The 22,829-nt window shown below is 42.3% G+C and overlaps 2 protein-coding genes across 6 annotated transcripts in view; one reads left to right on the top strand and one right to left on the bottom strand.

Moving 5' to 3' along the window:
- LOC134862768 (voltage-dependent calcium channel gamma-2 subunit-like) overlaps nucleotides 1-5,213 on the top strand; it is a 52,935-nt gene extending 47,722 nt beyond the window's left edge. The window contains exons 3-4 of the mRNA XM_063880848.1: nucleotides 1,165-1,305; nucleotides 3,269-5,213. Of these exons, the coding sequence (XP_063736918.1) occupies nucleotides 1,165-1,305; nucleotides 3,269-3,780 (653 nt within the window). The 3' untranslated portion in view covers nucleotides 3,781-5,213. The remainder of the gene's footprint in view (nucleotides 1-1,164; nucleotides 1,306-3,268) is intronic.
- A 4,006-nt stretch (nucleotides 5,214-9,219) lies between these two features.
- ift27 (intraflagellar transport 27 homolog (Chlamydomonas)) lies at nucleotides 9,220-19,735 on the bottom strand. Of its 5 annotated transcripts, XR_010165547.1 has the most exons (8): nucleotides 19,569-19,735; nucleotides 19,100-19,212; nucleotides 12,176-12,235; nucleotides 11,865-11,924; nucleotides 10,504-10,621; nucleotides 9,914-10,023; nucleotides 9,590-9,822; nucleotides 9,220-9,240 (listed from the first exon to the last, which is right to left on the bottom strand). XR_010165547.1 is itself a non-coding variant. In XM_063880877.1 (7 exons), exons 1-7 carry the CDS (start codon nucleotides 19,600-19,602, stop codon nucleotides 9,718-9,720), a joined length of 600 nt encoding a protein of 199 aa, XP_063736947.1. In that variant the 5' UTR covers nucleotides 19,603-19,735; the 3' UTR covers nucleotides 9,558-9,717. The 5 variants fall into 5 exon arrangements, 4 of the variants coding, with proteins under 4 accessions (XP_063736947.1, XP_063736948.1, XP_063736949.1 ...); XM_063880877.1 differs by lacking the exon at nucleotides 9,220-9,240 and having other exon boundaries at nucleotides 9,558-9,822; XM_063880878.1 differs by lacking the exon at nucleotides 9,220-9,240 and having other exon boundaries at nucleotides 9,558-9,822; nucleotides 19,133-19,212.
- Between the last annotated feature and the right edge of the window lie 3,094 nt (nucleotides 19,736-22,829).

Raw genomic sequence — 22,829 nt, 5'->3', positions numbered from 1 at the left:
AGAGCACACACAGTGAAATGTGTCCTCTGCATTTAACCCATCCTAGTGCTGGGAGCAGTGGGCAGCTATGGTGCAGCACCCGGGAAGCAATGGGGAGGGGGGATTGGAGGTGTCCGGTGCCTTGCTCAAGGGCACCACAGCAGGGCCTAGGAGGTGAACTGGGACCTCTCCAAGTAGCAGTCCACTTTCCATATTTCAAGTCTGTTTGGGGACTTGAACCGGCGACCCTACGATTCCCAGTCCAAGCCCCTACTGACTGAGCCACTGCTGGACAATAGTGGGGTTAAGGGAAAGCGGCAAAAGAAATGGATAACAAATTACAACCCTGCAACCTTTGTGATACATTAAGTGTAGTACTGTACAGGAGTGTGTGTGTGTGTGTGTGTGTGTGTGTGTGTGTGTGTGTGTGTGTGTGTGTGTGTGTGTGTGTGTGTGTGTGTGTGTGTGTGTGTGTGTGTGTGTGTGTGTGTGTGTGTGTGTGTGTGTGTGTGTGGTTAGTATGAGAGGCTTTCCACCTAGAAGACAATTTGCTCTGACAGCACATGTCAATAAAAACGAGGAGATAGGGTTAAAACAAATATGATGGAGGAGGAGGGGGAGGGGGAGGAAGAGGAGGAAGGGGGAGTTTGGTGCAAAGCCAACTCTGAGGTCACCTTAGTATTCTGCTTTAGTGAACCATCTCAGCATGCCCCTTTTTTATTGTCCCATGGGCAAAGCAGTAAACACCTGCTCTTCTTTTGTAATTTAACTCGATCTTGCTCGTTTTGAGCTGTCGTTTTTATAAGTGTTGACAATATTGAACCTCAAACACCAAAGAACCACAGCACTTGGAACAGGTTTTAGACAAGCCAAGAGTTTCACCGTTTTGTAAGTCGTCCAAATCAGCAAGTTTCCTGCAGTTGTTGCACTGTACAGTTTATCAGTTGTTCTGTGCTGTTATTGTTAAATGGTAAATGGGCTAAAGTATAAAGGGCTTGTAGAGGAGGAGGAGGAGGGGGAGGAGGAGGAGGAGAAGAAGAAGTAGAACGAGAAGAGGAAGAAAGCACTTTATTAATTTCCCCCCTCTGTAGTGTTTACACACATTGAACACAGAGAGGGTACATGCTCTATATGTCCTCTGCAACAGTAATGTAGGACTAATGACTGACAATTACTTGTGTCCAGGCGCTGTACGAGCCTCCAGTATCTTCCCCATCCTGAGTGTGATCCTGCTCTTCATGGGGGGGCTGTGCATCGCTGCCAGCGAGTTCTACAAATCACGCCACAACATCATCCTCAGCGCCGGCATCCTCTTCGTCTCTGCAGGTAGGAAGGGAAGGAGGAAGAGGGGGAGGGAATGGCAGAATAAGCAAGGTATTGGTGTGAGGGGGGCAACAGTTCAGGAGGAAGATGAAGGAAACAATTGGCGTAAAGGACGGGGAAAGAGATGACCTGTACGAATGAAAAATATCTTTCATGGAAAAGGAAAAAAGAGGCATCTTCAGAAAGGGACTTTTTCTTTTGGAACATATTTTCCTTTGGTGCAAATGTTTGGAACCTGATGTTAAACATGTAAAACTTCAACCTGCAATCATAGAATTGTGTCGGGCTGTAAATGCACCCCAGGGACTTGGCTTGGGAACCAGAGGACCCCGGTTCAAGTCCCTGAGGTGTCCCTTAGCAAGGCACCGTTCCCTACACTGCCGGGCGCATTAAGGGTATATTCTTCTTCTTCTGAAGAGGGACTGATTTACCTCTTTGGTGGTAATGTTAGCGTGACCTGATGAATCTAAGTCTACTGATTGACATAGAGTTGTGGCGTGGGAAGCGTTACCTCGACAAAAAGCAATGGGATGTTTCCATTGGATGTTGGTTCATCGCAAAAACTACCATTTCTATAACAGCATAAATGCAATAACCGGAATTCAAAGTTACTAACAACACGTTAAAAAAACAGTAGATGGGGGACAGGAAGCGCAGACATGGTGCCTCATATGCAGGTTTTAGGATTCATTCCAGCAGCTCTCTAATGACACATGCACATCATTCACAGGCATCTTAGTTGTGAAGCAACAGAAAATATAAACGTGGTGCTATGGGACCACAGCGTGGCGCTCATTTGACCGACAGGTGATGTCTTACGCAGCTTTCAATGTGTGTAGCTTACAAAAATCACCTCAGGAAGAAGAACAAGGAGAGCTCAGGTTGTATTTTTTTGCCAGAGCATTTTTGTGTCTTTGTGAATGCATGTGTGTGTTTGTACTGGTTCTGGGCCATGGCCTACTGTGCTGAGCTAGATAACTAGTTCCCCTCCAAGTCAGAAGTGAGAGCTGCACTTCTCCCTCTCTCCCTCTCTTTCTCACCGTCTGTGTCTGTCTCTCTCGCCCTGTTGCTAGGCTAAGAGGAGACCACTGGGATTACACTCTAAAAATAAGGCGTCCCTGATAGTCTCTGCTTCTGATCCATCTCAATCACAGTCCTCACACCTCAGTCTAAAGCGCCTCTCTACACTGAATTGTTTGGACTGTATATCTATCTGTCCTTTTTGTCTTCCTATCCCTGTGCTTACTTTGGGCTAGGCACAGACAGAGTGATGATGGATGTCAAGAATGACAGCTGATCAAAATAAGGGGAGGGATAGAAAAGTCGAAAAGCAGATGAAAAAGATGGCAGGGAATTTGTTGGAGGTAGAAAAGCCGAGGTGGGTGAACTACAGAGAAATACATGTGAGGCTGAATCTGCCCCTGTTTGCATCTCAAAGCAGGAGAGAGCTACAGTTTGGGGAAAAACGTAAAAAAGAACGAGAATATCGGTGCATCAAATGGTGCAGGAATGAGTCGTGAACCCGGAAATGAGGTAGCATTTTAGCGCAGCAGGTTCCCTCGTGTCAAACTCAATGTTTTCTTTGAAAGATTTTTTGGTTTGAAGCCTGAAATAAGGCCTGTGGTTATCAGACATGAAACATGTCAGTAAAAGCCCCCGCTAAAAACAGCGTTCATCACGTCAAACGTTAGCCGCCTTTAGCTTAGCTGTACCTAAATTGTGAGCTAGCAGCAGCCTGGATGTTCACCTCAAACTTCTAGGTACCAATTAACAAATAATTCAGCTGTTTTCTAAAAAGATCATCTCTGTTTGTGTCTGCTCTTTGCGCTGGTTTCTTCAGACACAGCCCAATCACTTAATGAGGGCAGGTACTGTTCACTGGGTTCTCCTTTTGGTCGTTTGGTGTGTTGGTAACATGTTGGCTGTGTTTAGTTTGGAATGTAACCTCCTTTGTTTCCTGTCCCAGGCCTGAGCAACATCATAGGAATCATCGTCTACATATCTGCCAACTCTGGGGACCCCTCCAAGAGTGACTCCAAGAAGAACAGCTACTCCTACGGCTGGTCCTTCTACTTCGGCGCCCTCTCCTTCATCATGGCCGAGATGGTGGGCGTGCTCGCCGTGCACATGTTCATAGACCGACATCGGGAGCTGCGCGTGGGGGCGCGGGCCGCCGACTACCTCCAAGGTGCGGCCATAACGCGCATTCCGAGCTACCGCTACCGCTACCGACGCCGCTCACGCTCTTCGTCCCGCTCCACGGACCCCTCGCACTCCCGGGAGGCGTCCCCGGTGGGCCTGAAGGCCTTCGGGGCGCTGCCTTCCACCGAGCTGTCCATGTACACGCTGCCCAAGGGCCAGACGGGCACCCCCACCTATAACTCCACGGAGAGGGACCAAACCTTCCTGCAGGTCCATAACTGCATCCAGAAGGACCTGAAAGACTCCGCTGCCAACCGACGCACCACGCCTGTATGAAACTGACAGACCTCAGACTATAACAGTATCAGAGGGATTTGGGGGGGGGGGGTGGTACAAATGCTTCACAGCACCTCAGATCAGTTTCTGTTTTAGAAAATAAAGGAAACTGCATAAAAAAGAACATGCATGATTTTCCCATCTACCATTGAGTTTTGAACATGTTTGTAAAGATGTAAGGGGGAGGATGGGGGACGAGGAGTTGGGAGGGGGGGTGTACGGTGGTTATCTGTGGAGTGGTGGGCCAACTTTATATTTTTTACTCTTCCTCAGTGTTATAAAAAGGGGACGTAGTTGCCCCTTCGGCCCCACCAACACACACACCCTGACCTCCCTTCAGTCCTCTCTTTAGTTGCTGTCTCTTCTTTGATTTCATTCTTTATTCGCATTAATACTGTGAACCGTTGCGGTGTGGGATTTTAGCAGGGAGCAAATTCAGGCCGCAAATAAACTGAAAAAAAACCAAGAAAAAAACACATACGTTAATATATGTATTGATTATATATAAATATATGAATATATATGTTAATAAATCATGACTAGACTTCCCTGGCGCAAAAATATCAACGAGAAAAAAGTCATTCAATCAAGACGTCGAGGAAGACCGAGGATTCTTCGTGGCTCATTTGACGGGCGAAGGTTTTCAGCCGACGTGACGAACTGATATCGGTTAGTGTTAGACGCGTTATTACTTTCACAACAACAAAAAATCGTTTGGCCTTCAGCCGAAACACTGGCCGCCATCTTTGTTTGGGTCAACTCCAGGTGAAAAAGTTGACCTCACTTCTTTTTTTCTTTTTTTGCTCCAAAAAAGGGGCGGAGCCAAGAGAGAACTCTGGGTAAAGGAGCATCTCTCAGCAAACTTGAAGAAGAGTGTGGACAATGAGACGTCACTACTGCCAAAGACAGAAAGTAGTGCGTGAGAAAAACATGGCTACCAGCGAGGTGAAGCTAAGAGACTCCAAAAAATTTACAATTTACATGCATGCCAATCAAAATCATCCAATCTGCTTTTAAGGAACCTATGTTTTAAACAATGATACCATGTAAGGGCAGTGGGGGTGACAAAGTAGAAGTTAATGTAACAGTACTGTGTCTATTTCAACTTTTCTTTATCTTATTTTTTGGGTACTTTTTGGGATGGGGCTTCATTACGCTTGAAACAAGAACTTTGAAGAACGTATCAAGGCTTTTTTTAAAACAGAAGAACAATCTTATCTTGCCTTTTTCCATTTAGTTTGATTTCCTCCGCTCCTTCGAACTCTCACACAGCCTTAGTCTCTCTTTCTTTGTCTCATTTTTTCTTGTTCTTTGGTTTTTGCGTTGTGTTGTTGTAAATGAGAATTTAAAAAAAGCGTAATGTCTTTCAAGGTGCCAAAACTGAATGATTCTGAACTTGGATGCATCAGGTCCTGATGACGAATAAAAATTGAACCCCCGTAGGGAACAGAAAGAGTGTTTGGTGTATACTGCTTAAGAACGAGAAGGACCAGCGATGTGAAATGGGTCGAGGGTCCTTAAATTAAAATGTTAATTTCACTGATTTTTTACAGGAAGTTGTGGTTTTCCAACAAACAAACTTTCTTCCAGTTTAAAAAATATCTGTGGAGAAGAGGAGATCATGATTGGAGTCTCTTTGGAAATGTCCAAGCAAGCTAACGGCTAATTTGCTAGCTCTCATAGAGGAGCAAGAGTTGCCGTCGATGAGGTTGAATGATTAGTTTGCTTTTCCGTCAGGCCGAGCTAAATCTGCTTCCGTGCATGGCTAACACCATCTATAACAAAGCCATAGATGGTAAGTGTGTTTTAAAATGGGACTTTAATGGTAACAGGGTCGCTAAGTTCCCCGTAAAATGGTATCATTACTCCAGAAATAGGGTGTCAAATAGGGCGTTGCTGTTTAAGGGTGTCATGTTCTCTCCAGAATTAAAATATCTTATAAACGAGATCAGCGCACAGGATTTCCCAGGCATGCACGCAACACAACTGATGAGGCAGCTGTAATATAACCTGCCTTAACTTCACCATACTGCTCAACATTTACCCACAGAGAGACCACTGGAATAGCTGGCTCTTGTTGGGCTAACGGTGGTAGAACATGCAGCACAGACAGGACTTCAGGGTGAAACAGTGTGTACCTACCTACCCGTTTATTAACACTCACACACTGTTTTAACCCATGGGTAAATATCCTGTAACATGAGCACTGTTCTCTTCCTAATTCCTCTTTCATCCTCCATTTGTATAAGTTTCCCCTCTTTATATTCGACTGTCATTCTATCTCCTCTCCATTAAATGTCAGATTCAACATCCACGTCCTGCTGCATGATCCCGTCTCTCCATCCTCCCTCCCTCCCTCTCTCCTCCCCCGTTGTGATGATCAAAGTGGCTGGCATGTCTCTCTGCAGCACTGCTGTGATCACTGAAGAGAGGGAGGAGGAGGAGGAGGAGGAGGAGGAGGAGGAGGAGGAGGAGGAGGAGGAGGAAGAGGAGAAACAGCGCCCCCTTCTGGTGTGGAGGTGCGTAAAGGAATTCCTCACATTAAACTCAGTGACCTCGACAAAGTGCATGACACGTAAATCTTCCACAGCCGTGAGCAGCATGTGTAATCAGCTTTCCCTCTAAGATTTACATCAGTAATATATACAGTGGTGGAAGTACTGTTACGTTCCCTATTAGTCTAAGGTGACTTAGACACTTCTCAGGTCTTTATCAAGTCCTAAGGGAGACAACTAGGGGGAGAGGGGGAGAGAGACACACACAGCATTTACAGATTCAGATTTGTAGCTAAAGCAAAACATATATCCACTAAAGAATAAATGAATAATGGTCAGATAATGTTATTTATTCCACTCATGTCCATGATTGAAAAAGAAAACCTGCTCCTTATTCAAAAAATTCAAGAACAATAATAGGTTAGGATATGCAGCCGCAGCAGTGTGCAGGGTAATTCATATTAGCTGATATTAATCGCATTTAGTATCATAGAACAACAACACTGGCAGCCTTTTTCTGGCCTCTATCATCCATTTTACTCTTTTTTAACCAGGTGTGCAGAAAACCTGTAGCAAAATATAAAGCGCCCACATTTCCTTTCAAAGATAAATGTAAAGTATCTCTGGGAGGGAACGTGCTGATTATTGTATAGATGGTAGAGAGTCAATGTGATGTCTTGTTTTATTTCTCGAAAACCAAACGATTTTAACTTTTGGAAAAAAGCTGGAAATGTACGGATTTAAGAGCAGGCGTTTCTGCATGACAAATTACATCCAACATATTTGCTAATGGTTTTTTTTGACTGTGTTCTTGTCCTTTACTCGACTTATATCCATGATGTGCCTCAAATAACCACAAAATGTGGTTTATTTGGAAGGGGATTTTTGTCTTTCTGCAGACCAGAGGAACAGCTGCTGCCTCACTCACCTGCAATTAGCTTTTTAGGTCACAAACAGTTAGGGGCTATGGAACACACACACACACACACACACACACACACACACACACACACACACACACACACACACACACACACACACACACACACACACACACACAGATGAAGAGAGAGAAAGAGAAGGACACCATGGTAGAGGTCAATTCAATCAAATTACTGTGATAATATGACTTTGCATAATTTACAATACTGCTTTAATTTGGTTGTATCGCTTTGGGGCACGTCTGACATACATTTGGAAAAAGAAACATGGGAAGTTACCACTTTGAGTCTGAAAAAAGCAGTTCCTGATATTGTTGCAAGCAAATGACCATAATTTGGTTATAAAAATCATTGTTTGCTGAGTTTTTGGTCCATCAAATCATCGTTTAGTTGACTGGAGCAGCCCAAAGACCGCTTGTCACTCCACATGGTTATTATCTGACACAAATTTGGTTTGCATCAGTGATCCTGGCAGAGATACAAAGAGACTCTGTATGACCGCTGACGGATTCAATATCTGTGGAAATGAAGAAGTCTCTCCCAGAGCAATAAGCAGCCGCCCACTCTCCGCCCTGAAACGTTATTAAGTGAAACTCCCAAGACGTGAGGCTCCATTAAAATGAATAGAGGAGACTGTAGCACACTGAGAGATATGAGAGTTTGTACCATAATGTCCATCTTCATTAAAGCTCAGGAAAGATTTTAGGTGCAGGGATGACATATTTCTGTGTTGGCTAATGTTGGGCTAAAGGAACTACAGCACGGTCACATGACTTCAGGTCTCCACCGCTAAGCTAAAGGAGGCTAATGTTGGGCTATAAAGGAACTACAGCACGGTCACATGACTTCAGGTCACCCCCGCTAAGCTAAAGGAGGCTAATGTTGGGCTATAAAGGAACTACAGCACGGTCACATGACTTCAGGTCTCCACCGCTAAGCTAAAGGAGGCTAATGTTGGGCTATAAAGGAACTACAGCACGGTCACATGACTTCAGGTCTCCACCGCTAAGCTAAAGGCGGCTAATGTTGGGCTATAAAGGAACTACAGCACGGTCACATGACTTCAGATCTCCACCGCTAAGCTAAAGGAGGCTAATGTTGGGCTATAAAGGAACTACAGCACGGTCACATGACTTCAGGTCTCCAGCGCTAAGCTAAAGGCGGCTAATGTTGGGCTATAAAGGAACTACAGCACGGTCACATGACTTCCACGTCTCCACAGCTAAGCTAAAGGAGGCTAATGTTGGGCTATAAAGGAACTACAGCACGGTCACATGACTTCACGTCTCTTCACGTCTCCACAGCTAAGCTAAAGGCGGCTAATGTTGGGCTATAAAGGAACTACAGCACGGTCACATGACTTCAGGTCACCACCGCTAAGCTAAAGGCGGCTAATGTTGGGCTATAAAGGAACTACAGCACGGTCACATGACTTCACGTCTCCACCGCTAAGCTAAAGGAGGCTAATGTTGGCTATAAAGGAACTACAGCAATGTAATGTTGGCCAGTAAAATGCTGAGTCATTCCTCATTATACCCATAATATATGCACATTAATTGGTACAAATGAAAGTAAAGGACGTTTTGTACTTTGCGATGCATAAAGCACCCTCATGTTCCTGGGAAAATACCAAGAAAATACAAGTAGACGCCCTCACACACACTCACACACACATCAGACACAAAAGGACAGAAAGAAAGAGAAGGAGAAAGATCCTAATGACTATAATTATGATCACCCACTCATGAAGTATGAAAACAACGACCTGCAATAACAATCTCAAGCTGTTTAATGGAGATAGTGTGAAGATTGGAAATTCCTTTCACAGGGGAGAAGATGCACATTAGGTTGTGTGTATTACCTTGTACCTGTTTGTATGTTTTAAAATCTAAATCAGGTTTATTTCCAAGTAGGTTTACAAACACAGGACAGAGACACTGTCCGATAACGAGGTGAAGCTTCACGGGTTGAACCTGCGCTCTGGTCCGAATGATGCAGCTGCTCTGAGAGGACACGGCTCTGACCTGGTTTCAATGGGAGACGGATAATCAGAGCAGTGATTACCGTGATGGCGCCGCACCGGGGGCTTTATTATGAAATCATGTGACATCTGAAACAACAAGAGGACGCTGACTGCTTTTATACCTGAGTATTCCACCTTGGAAAAATGGGATAAAACAAGAGCAAGGGACGGAGATGGAGAGCCCATCAAAGTCATATTGAGAAGCATAACAAGTGAAAGGGTGAGAGGTGATAAAGGAAGGGTGAGTTTGACCATTCTAAACCCTATCACCTTCTGTACATAGAGAGGGAACGAGCAGATAAGAGACGACACAACTGATCACATTATCGTAGAAAAACTACTTTACTCACATCACAATATCAAAGCCATTCTGACAGGCTCTCATAGTGTCTTTGAATGAAGGTGTGTGTGTGTGTGTGTGTGTGTGTGTGTGTGTGTGTGTGTGTGTGTGTGTGTGTGTGTGTGTGTGGGTTGGGGTCTATCCTGGACCCAGGTTCTGGATGGTCTCGCGGCGTTCCTGGTACAGAGAGTGGTAGGCCCGGGCTAAAGCGAGGAGCGGCGCATCACAGTTCTCCTTCTCCTTCTGCGGGGGAGACACACATGGAGAGAGTCCTCTAATGCACAGAGACAAACAAGCTCAAAATATTTAAATGTCCACGGTGAGAAACACGTACAGCTGACGTCTCGTGGTACTCCAAGCCCTGGCTTTCGGCCCATTCCTGAGCCACGGATGCCTGGACCTCCCTTCTGGTCGACAGGTCTGACTTGTTGCCCACCAGGACACCTGAGACACACACACACACACACACACACACACACACACACACACACACACACACACACACACACACACACACACACACACACACACACACACACACACACACACAACATCATGCTGTGGTGAAGAACATTTAGAGGACGTAGAGGTTGAGACCATGAGGTAATCAATCAGATAAAAAGTAGGGTCATTTTCTCATAGTCTCCTATATAATCTGACTTATGGCCACCTGCCTGATATCAGACAGAATGCAGATGAAGGTCATTTCCTCCTATCCTTTGCTTTACTGTATGTTAATGACCTCATTTTAGGGGTCTTAGGTTTATATTTAATGATATTGCTCTCTAGTTTTACCTTTTGCCTTAATCCCCACACCTGAGTCGGTCTGACGGTGCAGTTTCACCATGGAAATGTCCACAGAACTATCAATTTACCAATGTTTGACCGTCTGTACGTTTATTATTAAACGTTAAGGCGTGTTACCTGGAAGGTGTAGACTTCTGCAGTGCGCTCGGACTCTCTCCATCCAGTGGCTGCAGTTTGCAAACGACTGCTCACTGGTGAGGTCGAAAACCAGACAAAGCAACGACACCTCCCCCCACTGTGGAGAAGAGAGGAAGGAGCACATCAGCTTACCTCTTCATACTCCTGTGGCAAAATTACACTGAGTGTTGGAAAGTAAGTAAGAATGTTTACTCAGTTTTGAGGTACTTGACTACAGATTGAGACCATTGACTACTCAGAAAATATTTCACTGAGATAATACATGAAGTTGGAAGTAGGCGCATTTTCTCATAGACTTCTATACAATCAAACTGTGGAGTCGCCTCTGCTGGGCATTAGAGAGAATGCAGGTTCAATGCCCCTTCACCTTATTAAGGGGATCTTAAATGTGTTTAAATATGTTGTAATTTCCATTAAATATCATTACGTTAAAGCACATGTCATTTTCTCGTAGACTTCTACACAATCTGACTTGCTGGTCTACGACCCGGGTTTACTTTCGCTCCTCTCAGGGAACAAATTAAAGGAATGTTTATTGTATTTTTTATATATTTTAAAATGTTGAATTGGCTGCCAGTGTTTGAAAGTACATTTACTCAGGTCCTGTCTTTAAGTATTTCCATTTCATCATACTGTATACTCTTACTCCACTACATCTATTTTGAGTTTCCACTTAATTTGTAAGCTGCATTATTTATATCAGCAACTCATTTCTTGTAAACAAAACATAAATCCACCGTAAGATGTACTGTGGATGTATCCTTGGGGAAGATATTGAACCCTGAGTTGTTCCCGATGGCCAAAGGTGTGTGAGTGTGTGTGAGTGTTAGCTTCTCTAGAGCAAGTGGTGCTGCTCTGCATGAATGGGTGAAGGACTTGTAGTTTGTGAAGCTCTGAGGGGTCCAAAAGACCTGATAAAGAGCTTTAGAAGTACAGAACATTTCATATTTATGGATTAAGACACCTGGCATTATAAAAACAAAGCTTTACCTTTAACAGCTGCAACATTTATATGATTCACACGCATCACTAATTATAATCCAGTCATTTAGTACAACTATTACCCCAAAAATGTCCATTCTGCGGTTTGACTACTTCTACTTCTAGTACCCTTTGATGCTAATACTTGTTGTACTTTTCCGTACGTACAAAAGTGAATGCAGACCTTTTTTATATTACTTTATCTTACATATAAGATCCGATTACTTCTTCCACCTCTGATCGTACTCCAGCAGCCCCCCGAGTTTACACGTTTTAAATAAATACAACCTTATTTGAGGATGGTGAATTCTAACAGTTTCATGCAAACGTTAAAACTCTTAATGAATTTAATTCCTGACCATTTTCTCACAGGATTCCACTAAAGTCTGCTTCCCTGCAGAGTCCATGATGTAGAGCTCCTGGAGGGGGAAGACGAGGAGGTGTTATACATGAAGATTTCATCCAATCATGTTCCTGTTCTCTGTGGCGATGGCATTACGGTTCTGCCTACAATGCTGCCCTTATTGCTCACTGAATACAGATGAGAAACTAACAGTATTAATGCCCGGGGACGCTTCCTCCATGCAGAGTGATGGATTTCATTTCTCACCGCCCACCTCCTGTGATTTACTGACTTTTATAAGAAGAGGGGGATGAAGAGGAGACTCACCACGCTGTCGCCGGAGTCCGGGATGTGGACGCACTTCATCAGCAGATCCACTCCCGTCGTCTGCAGAACACACATGACAAAGAGGAGGAACATAACGCTGTTTATGTAACGAAAAGCTAACCTTTAGTTCATGACTCCTCTTTGTTGTGAAGAACTCTGTCAATCTAAATATGAAGAAAACTTTGGATAATTGTACCAGCTCAAGAGTTCCATTTCTGAAATAAGACAACTTCCTTCTGATTCTAACAGAAGCAATATCATCTTTTGTAGAATTGCATTTAATTTCACTTTTTAAATATACTTTAAATCGTTTGTTTTTTTATAATTTTGGGCCAAAGAGTGTTTTATTAGGGTGAAAGGGGGAGTCAGAAGAGATTCCAAGAGACATTGCCTGGTATTTTCCGTCGGATTGGGAATCAAACCTGCTTCCTTGGCAGCAGACACAGAATTGCCCAACACAGACTAAGATGTTGGTTTGTTCACCCAGTAAAATCACCCATAAACTCCAATATGTCCAGAACTCCGCCACCAAGACCACATCACTGCAGTCCTCCAAAACCTCCACTGGCAAACAGACTTTAAAATTCTCATCATTCAACAACCTGGCCCCTCCCCATCTCTCTGACCTCGTTCACTGTCTCATCCCCACATATTGCCTCAGGTCCGGAGATGCAAGCACCCTAAAGACCACCAGGACTGAGCTTTGGACCTGAGGTGGTCGGGCCTTCTCCGCCACATCAGACCACCCTATCATACCCCTTCAAACAAGCCCTCAAAACCCACCTCTCCAGACTTAAAACCCCTCCCCCACACCATTACTCTTTGTAATATTTCCAACTCACCAGATCCCATCGTTGCTTCTTTGTTTATTGATTTTAAAGGGACTCTGGGTATCTAGAAAAGAGCAATATAAATTAACTGTATTATTATTGTTATCGTTATTAAAATGACCAGAGTTTCTGTTTCTTGTAAAGTATACTTCAGGACGAAGACAGACTTTTTGTTAGTTTCAGGAAAGAGAATCTGTTGTACGCAGACTTTAAATGAAAGCAGAGGATACGATAAATAGGGTCTTCTCCCAGCTACACGTTTCTTCACAGGCCGGGAGATCTAACGGCGTGTTTGAGTGGACCGAACGTCTGCAGGCCGCCTCGCTGCTCTCAGATCAGCGCTGACCTTGAACAGGAAGCGATGCGAGGTCGCTTCACATCAGCAACAAATCTAAACTGATCTGAGCTCACACTTAATGCAAAATGCCAGAGACTCCTCACACGCCTCTCACACCAACATTTACCTGACACACACACACACACACACACACACACACACACACACACACACACACACACACACACACCATGACAAGGATTCAATAGCACACACACACACAGGATGCAGCAGCGGTGTAATGAGCTGCTGTGATGCACAGGAAGCCTCTCGCTGGAATGTCAATGAGGGCCTATTAGCAACAAATAAGCTCGGGATATTGCTAACGGGCCGTCTGACATTTTCAAAGCGGGACGTGAGCAGCATGGCCGACAGCCTCCGTTACCCTTCAGAAGCAAAAGTTGAGGAACGGAGGGATGAGCGTCTGTAGAAAGGACAGGCTGTTCTCGGTTTCCATCTGCAGCGAACACTTACAATGAAACCCTTTTCACCAAAAGGAAAGTTAAAATACAAAGTGCTCATCCCAGAAGCATCCGAAGGACTCCCTGGACTAAAAGCAATAGAATTTTTCCAATGGATTTTAAAATAATGCAGAAAATAGCACTTTTACAGTAGTTGTAAATGCATTATCCAGAAGTAAAAAGCTAATGTTGGGCTATAAAGGAACTACAGCACGGTCACATGACTTCACGTCACCACCGCTAAGCTAAAGGCGGCTAATGTTGGGCTATAGAGGAACTACAGCACGGTCACATGACTTCACGTCACCACCGCTAAGCTAAAGGAGGCTAATGTTGGGCTATAAAGGAACTACAGCACGGTCACATGACTTCACGTCACCACCGCTAAGCTAAAGGAGGCTAATGTTGGGCTATAAAGGAACTACAGCACGGTCACATGACTTCACGTCACCACCGCTAAGCTAAAGGCGGCTAATGTTGGGCTATAGAGGAACTACAGCACGGTCACATGACTTCACGTCACCACCGCTAAGCTAAAGGCGGCTAATGTTGGGCTATAGAGGAACTACAGCACGGTCACATGACTTCACGTCACCACCGCTAAGCTAAAGGCGGCTAATGTTGGGCTATAAAGGAACTACAGCACGGTCACATGACTTCACGTCACCACCTCTAAACTAAAAGTGGCTAATGCTGGGAGTGATTATGTTTAGTCGTCTCATTTAGACGTATTTCATGGGCAAATGTTGTCTTTCGGTTCATTAGACACTAGGAAACTATCAATATCCAAGTGTTTCAGGAACCTCGGTGACAAAGGTTAAGCCTCGGGGAAAAGATTTACTCTTTTAGTGATGAGAGAGAAGGTGACCAGGCAGACAGAAACAAAAAGGAATTATAAATGAATATTTCAGGACGATGAATATCCATGCCAAATGTGAACCTGATTAGTCGTTTTTGAGATATTCCATAACTTTCTAAATGTTTCTAACGTTGCAGTGAAAACCTGGCAGCCTCTTCGCTCTGGCACCTCTCTTTGTGCATTTCTGTACTCCTATGCAAGTGTGTATTCAACAACGGAGTGAAAAAGCATCAACTTCTTCTTAATTTAGGAAGATAAATTATTTGTAGATGAACTTTTTAGCTTTGTCTATTGCTTCCGTCACTGCCAAATGAAAAGGCTAACCCTAAAAACACATAGTATACTAATAACTCTAAATAAGAAATGAACAGTGAAGTGAACAGCTTCTAGGTTTAGGGAGATTTTTTCTCCCATGTTCGCCAAGTGAGCAACAAGTTAAAAATATGTCCTCTTATATCACGCGAGCGGCTCGGGCTTCAAATGGGTATTTTAAAGGTTGCATAGCAACAGCAGAGAGCGTGACCGACCAGCGATTTCCCATGAGCCTTTGTTTCAGAGCATGCAGCTCATAAAGATGAGTCTGCTGGACAGAGCTCTGATCTGCAGCTCCACTAACCTGCATGTAATGAACTATATGTACTCAAATACTGCCCTGAAGCACAAATCTGAGGTACTTTCTGTAATGATATCTTGATGGCAATACTTTTGTACTTCTTCTTCCACCTCTGTCTGCATGTCCTCTTCTTGGACTGAGACAACACTATGTGTTTAAATTATGCAGCAACACAATGTGTTAAGACTTGCCTGGAGTTCAGTGATATCCTAGGTCAGTGTAAAATAAAAATGCAGCACCTATTGCAGTATTTCTAACACTTTGTTAGTACTAGTCCAACATGAACAGACACGCACAGCATCACAAGCAAGGGGCTAAAGACCTACTGTACACTGTGTGTGTGTGTGTGTGTGTGTGTGTGTGTGTGTGTGTGTGTGTGTGTGTGTGTGTGTGTGTGTGTGTGTGTGTGTGTGTGTGTGTACACGCTTCTTAAGTACCTGTTCTGGTGGCTTTCCAGAATCCCGCTGTATTAATTATCGACGTTCCTGTCACCTCGAAAGCCCCGATACTGCTGACACAGCAAGGGCTGAACACACACACACACACACACACACACACACACCCTCCAGTGTTTACCCACTAACCTGATCTGTACCCTAACATGCTAAACGCTCGATATTAAGCTCACGATTGAATGTGTTCACTATATTCGTGATGCGTTCACTGCCCCTGCGTTCACTGCAGCGCTGCGTTCAGAGGCATGGGCTCAGACTGAGTGAGCAGTCGTATATCACAGCGTCAGGTTAATGGCACAGTCCGCTCCTGTGCAGATTAGCATTAATAATGCAGATTGGCCCGCTCTGCATCAGCACTAATTGGTCCGTTATGCTGTTTTGCACTTTGGTGATTTCCAGTAGACCTCAGAGACCTCTGCAGATCCTTGAAGAGCTGAAGTCAAGAAAACTTCACGTGGGATGTGATCGTTATTAGGAATGGTGATTTACAACGGGTAGAGGAAATGGCAAAATTAGCTCAAGTTAATTAAGATATTTTAATCAAAATCAGATTCAGAGAATTTATTCATCCCAGAGGAATTTGGGTTTTGTGACTTTTGGGAATTGTTCACCTCCTGTTCACTGCTGGTTAGGTGCCCTTGAGCAAGGCACCAAACCCCCCAATAGCTGCCCACTGCTCCTAGTACTAGGATGGGTTAAATGAAGAGGTCCAATTTCAAAGTAAAAGTAGAAGTACTCAGATCTTGTTCTTGAGTAAAAGTAGAAGTACTCAGATCTTGTTCTTGAATAAAAGTAGAAGTACTCAGGTCTTGTACTTGAGTAAAGTAAAAGTACTCAGATCTTGTACTTGAATAAAAGTAGAAGTACTCAGATCTTGTACTTGAGTAAAAGCAGAAGTACTCAGATCTTGTACTTGAGTAAAGTAGAAGTACTCAGATTTTGTACTTGAGTAAAGTAGAAGTACTCAGATCTTGTACTTGAGTAAAGTAGAAGTACTCAGATCTTGTACTTGAGTTAAAGTAGAAGTACTCAGGTCTTGTACTTGAGTAAAGTAGAAGTACTCAGATCTTGTACTTGAGTAAAGTAGAAGTACTCAGATCTTGTACTTGAGTAAAGTAGAATTACTCAGATTTTGTACTTGAGTAAAGTAGAAGTACTCAGATCTTGTACTTGAGTAAAGTAGAAGTACTCAGATCTTGTACTTGAATAAAAGTAGAAGTACTCAGGTATTGTACTTGAATAAAAGTAGAAGTACTCAGATCTTGTACTTGAGTAAAGTAGAAGTACTCAGGTCTTGTACTTGAGTAAAGTAGAAGTACTCAGATCTTGTACTTGAGTAAAGTAGAAGTACTCAGATCTTGTACTTGAGTAAAGTAGAATTACTCAGATTTTGTACTTGAGTAAAGTAGAAGTACTCAGATCTTGTACTTGAGTAAAGTAGAAGTACTCAGATCTTGTACTTGAGTTAAAGTAGAAGTACTCAGATCTTGTACTTGAGTAAAGTAGAAGTACTCAGATCTTGTACTTGAGTAAAGTAGAAGTACTCAGATCTTGTACTTGAGTAAAGTAGAAGTACTCAGATCTTGTACTTGAGTAAAGTAGAAGTACTCAGGTCTTGTACTTGAGTAAAAGTAGACGTACTCAGATCTTGTACTTGAGTAAAGTAGAAGTACTCAGATCTTGTACTTGAGTAAAGTAGAAGTACTCAGATCTTGTACTTGAGTAAAAGTAGACGTACTCAGATCTTGTACTTGAGTAAAGTAGAAGTACTCAGGTCTTGTACTTGAGTAAAGTAGAAGTACTCAGATCTTGTACTTGAGTAAAGTAGAAGTACTCAGATCTTGTACTTGAGTAAAAGTAGACGTTCTCAGATCTTGTACTTGAATAAAAGTAGAAGTACTCAGGTCTTGTACTTGAGTAAAAGTAGAAGTACTCAGGTCTTGTACTTGAGTAAAGTAGACGTACTCAGGTCTTGTACTTGAGTAAAGTAGAAGTACTCAGATCTTGTACTTGAGTAAAAGTAGAAGTACTCAGATCTTGTACTTGAATAAAAGTAGACGTACTCAGATCTTGTACTTGAGTAAAGTAGAAGTACTCAGGTCTTGTACTTGAGTAAAGTAGAAGTACTCAGATCTTGTACTTGAGTAAAGTAGAAGTACTCAGGTCTTGTACTTGAGTAAAAGTAGAAGTACTCAGATCTTGTACTTGAGTAAAGTAGAAGTACTCAGATCTTGTACTTGAGTAAAAGTAGAAGTACTCAGGTCTTGTACTTGAGTAAAAGTAGAAGTACTCAGATCTTGTACTTGAATAAAAGTAGAAGTACTCAGATCTTGTACTTGAGTAAAGTAGAAGTACTCAGATCTTGTACTTGAGTAAAGTAGAAGTACTCAGATCTTGTACTTGAGTAAAAGTAGAAGTACTCAGGTCTTGTACTTGAGTAAAGTAGAAGTACTCAGGTCTTGTACTTGAGTAAAGTAGAAGTACTCAGATCTTGTTCTTGAGTAAAGTAGAAGTACTCAGATCTTGTACTTGAGTAAAGTAGAAGTACTCAGGTCTTGTACTTGAGTAAAGTAGAAGTACTCAGGTCTTGTACTTGAGTAAAGTAGAAGTACTCAGGTCTTGTTCTTGAGTAAAGTAGAAGTACCAGAGTGTAGGAATACTCTGTCTCAGTGAAAGTATTCTAAATGTTCCTCCAGTGAAAGTAGAAAGTACTCTCCTCTAAATGTACTTAAAGTAGCGACAGTAAAAGTAGTCATTGTCTGATTGGTCCATTTCAGAATAATATCTCTGATATGTTTTATAATGATTGATCATTAAAGTGTTCTCAGAGCTGGTAAAGGTGCAGCTAGTTTGAATGCTTTGTATACTGCAGGGTAGCTGCTGGATTTACTGCAGGTGAACTAAAGTCTGATTTAAGGGAGATTATATTTACCATCATTCATCCTAATCTGCCTAGCAACTAAAGGGATTAAATACATGTAGTGGAGTAAAAGTACACCATTTACCTCTGAATTGTAGAGGACTAGAAGTACAAAGTGGCATAACATGGAAATACTGAAGTAAAGTACAAGTATCTCCAAATTGAACGAGTAAATGTACTGTACTTAGTTACTTCGTCCACCTCTGCTAGAAACCTCCGGTCCTCTGTACTCTGATACGGAGCACAGCCCGACCCCCTAAATCCTGTGACCTTTTGTTTTACAACCAGACTCCTCATCTGTGTGTGAAGTGAACACAGTATATATTTTGCTCCATATATCTTTGTGTGTGTATGTGTGTGTGTGTGTGTGTGTGTGTGTGTGTGTGTGTGTGTGTGTGTGTGTGTGTGAGTGTGCGTGTGCGTGTGTGTGTGTCATTTCACATTATTACCCCAGAGATCCACAGCAGAGTTAAAGCTCTCACCATGCTGTAGTTCTTCTGGAAGAGAGTCCCGTCACTGTGGAACATGTGGGAGAGAGCGCTCTTCCCCACCGCTGCATCGCCTGCACACACACACACACACACACACACACACACACACACACACACACACACACACACACACACACACACACACACACACATTCAATTAGCAGTATTTGTCTTATGTGAAATAACTGTATGGTCATGTGTTTGTGAGGCTAATAAACAAAATAGAGACATCAAACTGTTGCTATGTGCACACTGAACCTGATCAACCCTTAATAAATGTAAATAAAGACATGTTGTGTAGACCTGAGATAGTGTCAGACAGAAGACCAGCTATTCATCTTAATTTAACGGGTTAGTATCGCGTCTGTTAGCTCAATGCTAGCCCTGCTATCGTTAGCAGAGATAAACTAACTTTTAAAAACCTTACCGACAAGCAGACATTTCGCCCTGAGCTTCACCATCACTGCAGACAACTTCCGAACACGTTATAATAATTATTTAGTGACATTAAAGCCGCTAAATTAGCTCTAGTTTTGAGTTTGTTAGTGTCTGTTGTCAACGTTGATAGCTTCTTCTAAGCGTCTCTTAGCAACCAGCAGGAGAGACGTTTCATTGGTCCACAGCGAGGAGGTCGTACAGAGCGTGACGGGCGTCAGCTGTGATTGGCTGGTTGTGATGACGTGAAGGTTACGTGTATGAGGGTATTTTTCCCCTGAGTATGTCTTTCAGGCAAGCTGAAGAATATACATTTATTTAATGCTTTATTTTTAAATGTTGTCTTTATTATTTAATGCATTATTTTATATTCTATTTTTGAATGCTTTATTTTTAATTGTGTTAAACTTATTTGTTAAATGTTTTATTTGTTATTGAATATATCTTTATTATCTATTGCTTCATTTTTATTTTATTTTTTTATAATCTAATGTTTGTTTTCATCGTATTTTTCAATGAAATAATGCTTTATTTTTTAAGAAAATTCTCCTTTATTAAATGCTTCAAGTGCTCTTTTTCTTTAATGTGTTTGTCTTGAATGTATTGAAGCCATGCAATTAACTTTAAACAAAACACTCAATTAACCCACAGGAGAAAATTGGGTTATGTTACAGTTGCTCCATTTTAAAATGACAACAAAAGATGGAAAAGTTCTGAGACAATAAGAGATCTCCTTGTGGTTTGGGCACGTTTTGTGACATAGATATACAAACGTTGTTTTACCAAACCTCGGTATGACCACTAGAGGACGTGCTTTCATGCCTCTAATTGCAAATCATTTATTATGACAGATTTCATTTTGTTTAAACTGTTTTTAACATTATTATACACATTTCAGGTGTACTTTTCAGATCAAAAGTACAGAGTATTCATTCTTTACTCTTTTTCAATTGTTGTTTATTTTAATTCATTTTTAACATGTATTTCTTATGTGTCGTATTGCACTGTTCATTAACCTGCGATCTAAGCTTTTCCTAAATGACATAAGTATACTGTAGCTGTGTATATGTCATGACAATAAACCTTTGAATTTTGAAAATATTATGTGAAATTATGCCCATCTTTTACAGTGGGGCAAAAAAGTATTTAGTCAGCCACCAATTGTGCAAGTTCTCCCATTTAAAAAGATGAGAGAGGCCTGTAATTTTTATCATAGGTATACCTCAACAATGAGAGACAGAATGAGAAAAAGAAATCCAGGAAATCACATTGTAGGATTTTTAATGAATTTATTTTCAAATGATTGTGGAAAATAAGTATTTGGTCAATAACAAAAGTTCATCTCAATACTTTGTTATATACTCTTTGTTGGCAATGACAGAGGTCAAACGTTTTCTATAAGTCTTCACAAGGTTTTCACACACTGTTGCTGGTATTTTGGCCCATTCCTCCATGCAGATCTCCTCTAAAGCAGTGATGTTTTGGGGCTGTCGCTGGGCAACACGGACTTTCAACTCCCTCCAAAGATTTTCTATGGGGTTGAGATCTGGAGACTGGCTAGGCCACTCCAGGACCTTGAAATGCTTCTTACGAAGCCACTCCTTCGTTGCCCTGGCGGTGTGTTTGGGATCATTGTCATGCTGAAAGACCCAGCCACGCTTCATCTTCAGTGCCCTTGCTGATGGAAGGAGGTTTTCACTCAAAATCTCACGATACATGGCCCCATTCATTCTTTCCTTTACACGGATCAGTCGTCCTGGTCCCTTTGCAGAAAAACAGCCCCAAAGCATGATGTTTCCACCCCCATGCTTCACAGTAGGTATGGTGTTCTTTGGATGCAACTCTGCATTCTTTCTCCTCCAAACACGACGAGTTGAGTTTTTACCAAAAAGTTCTATTTTGGTTTCATCTGACCATATGACATTCTCCCAATCCTCTTCTGGATTATCCAAATGCCCTCTAACAAACTTCAGACGGGCCTGGACATGTACTGGCTTAAGCAGGGGGACACGTCTGGAACTGCAGGATTTAAGTCCCTGGCGGCGTAGTGTGTTACTGATGGTAGCCTCTGTTACTTTGGTCCCAGCTCTCTGCAGGTCATTCACTAGGTCCCCCCGTGTGATTCTGGGATTTTTGCTCACCGTTCTTGTGATCATTTTGACCCCACGGGGTGAGATCTTGCGTGGAGCCCCAGATGGAGGGAGATTAGTAGTGGTCTTTGTATGTCTTCCATTTTCTAATAATTGCTCCCACAGTTGATTTCTTCACACCAAGCTGCTTACCTATTGCAGATTCAGTTTTCCCAGCCTGGAGCAGGTCTACAATTTTGTCTCTGGTCTCCTTTGACAGCTCTTTGGTCTTGGCCATAGTGGAGTTTGGAGTATGACTGTTTGAGGTTGTGGACAGGTGTCTTTTATACTGATAGCGAGTTCAAAAAGGTGCCATTAATACAGGTAACGAATGGAGGACAGAGGAGCCTCTTAAAGAAGAAGTTACAGGTCTGTGAGAGCCAGAAATCTTGCTTGTTTGTAGGTGACCAAATACTTATTTTACCGAGGAATTTACCAATTAATTCATTAAAAACCAGACAATGTGATTTCCTGGATTTTTTTTCTCATTCTGTCTCTCATAGTTGAGGTATACCTATGATGAAAATTACAGGCCTCTCTCATCTTTTTAAATGGGAGAACTTGCACAATTGGTGGCTGACTAAATACTTTTTTGCCCCACTGTATATGTTTTTGCAAATATTTATTATTTTAATCAATTAAAGTATTTAAATAGCACATTATCAAAAAACACGTTTGTGTCAGTGGGCTTACAGATTACAGACATAATTGACAGTGCTAAAAGATGAATGAAAGTACAAGAAAAAAAAAGGAAAGGCAAGGTAGAATATGAAATACAATAAAAACAATAATAAATATATCTGTTCTCCTTTTTTTCTTCAGTTTTATTGAAAAATGTGTCAAATACAATCAGAAAAAGGCAGTTCACATAAGTGTTCATTAAATCAATTCAAACTGAGGGCATTATTTACAACAGAAACGAGTAAATAAATAAGAGGAAGACAAATGCAAACACAAAGTGGTCAGTCAGGAATGAAGGTGAGTTTACTTTAATGAGCCTTCAATAGAGGTGCTCTACTTCTGTCTGCAGACTCTGGAAGAGTAAAAAAAGCGCGTGACAATCCTGTGAGCAAAAGCTCGCACCCGTCAGATAACGTGCGCGTCCACGCTGTGCAGATACAGAG

Source organism: Eleginops maclovinus, chromosome 4 (genome assembly GCF_036324505.1).
Source record: "Eleginops maclovinus isolate JMC-PN-2008 ecotype Puerto Natales chromosome 4, JC_Emac_rtc_rv5, whole genome shotgun sequence".
In the NCBI taxonomy this organism is placed as follows: Eukaryota; Metazoa; Chordata; class Actinopteri; order Perciformes; family Eleginopidae; genus Eleginops; species Eleginops maclovinus.
This window is presented reverse-complemented; position numbering and strand designations above follow the sequence as displayed.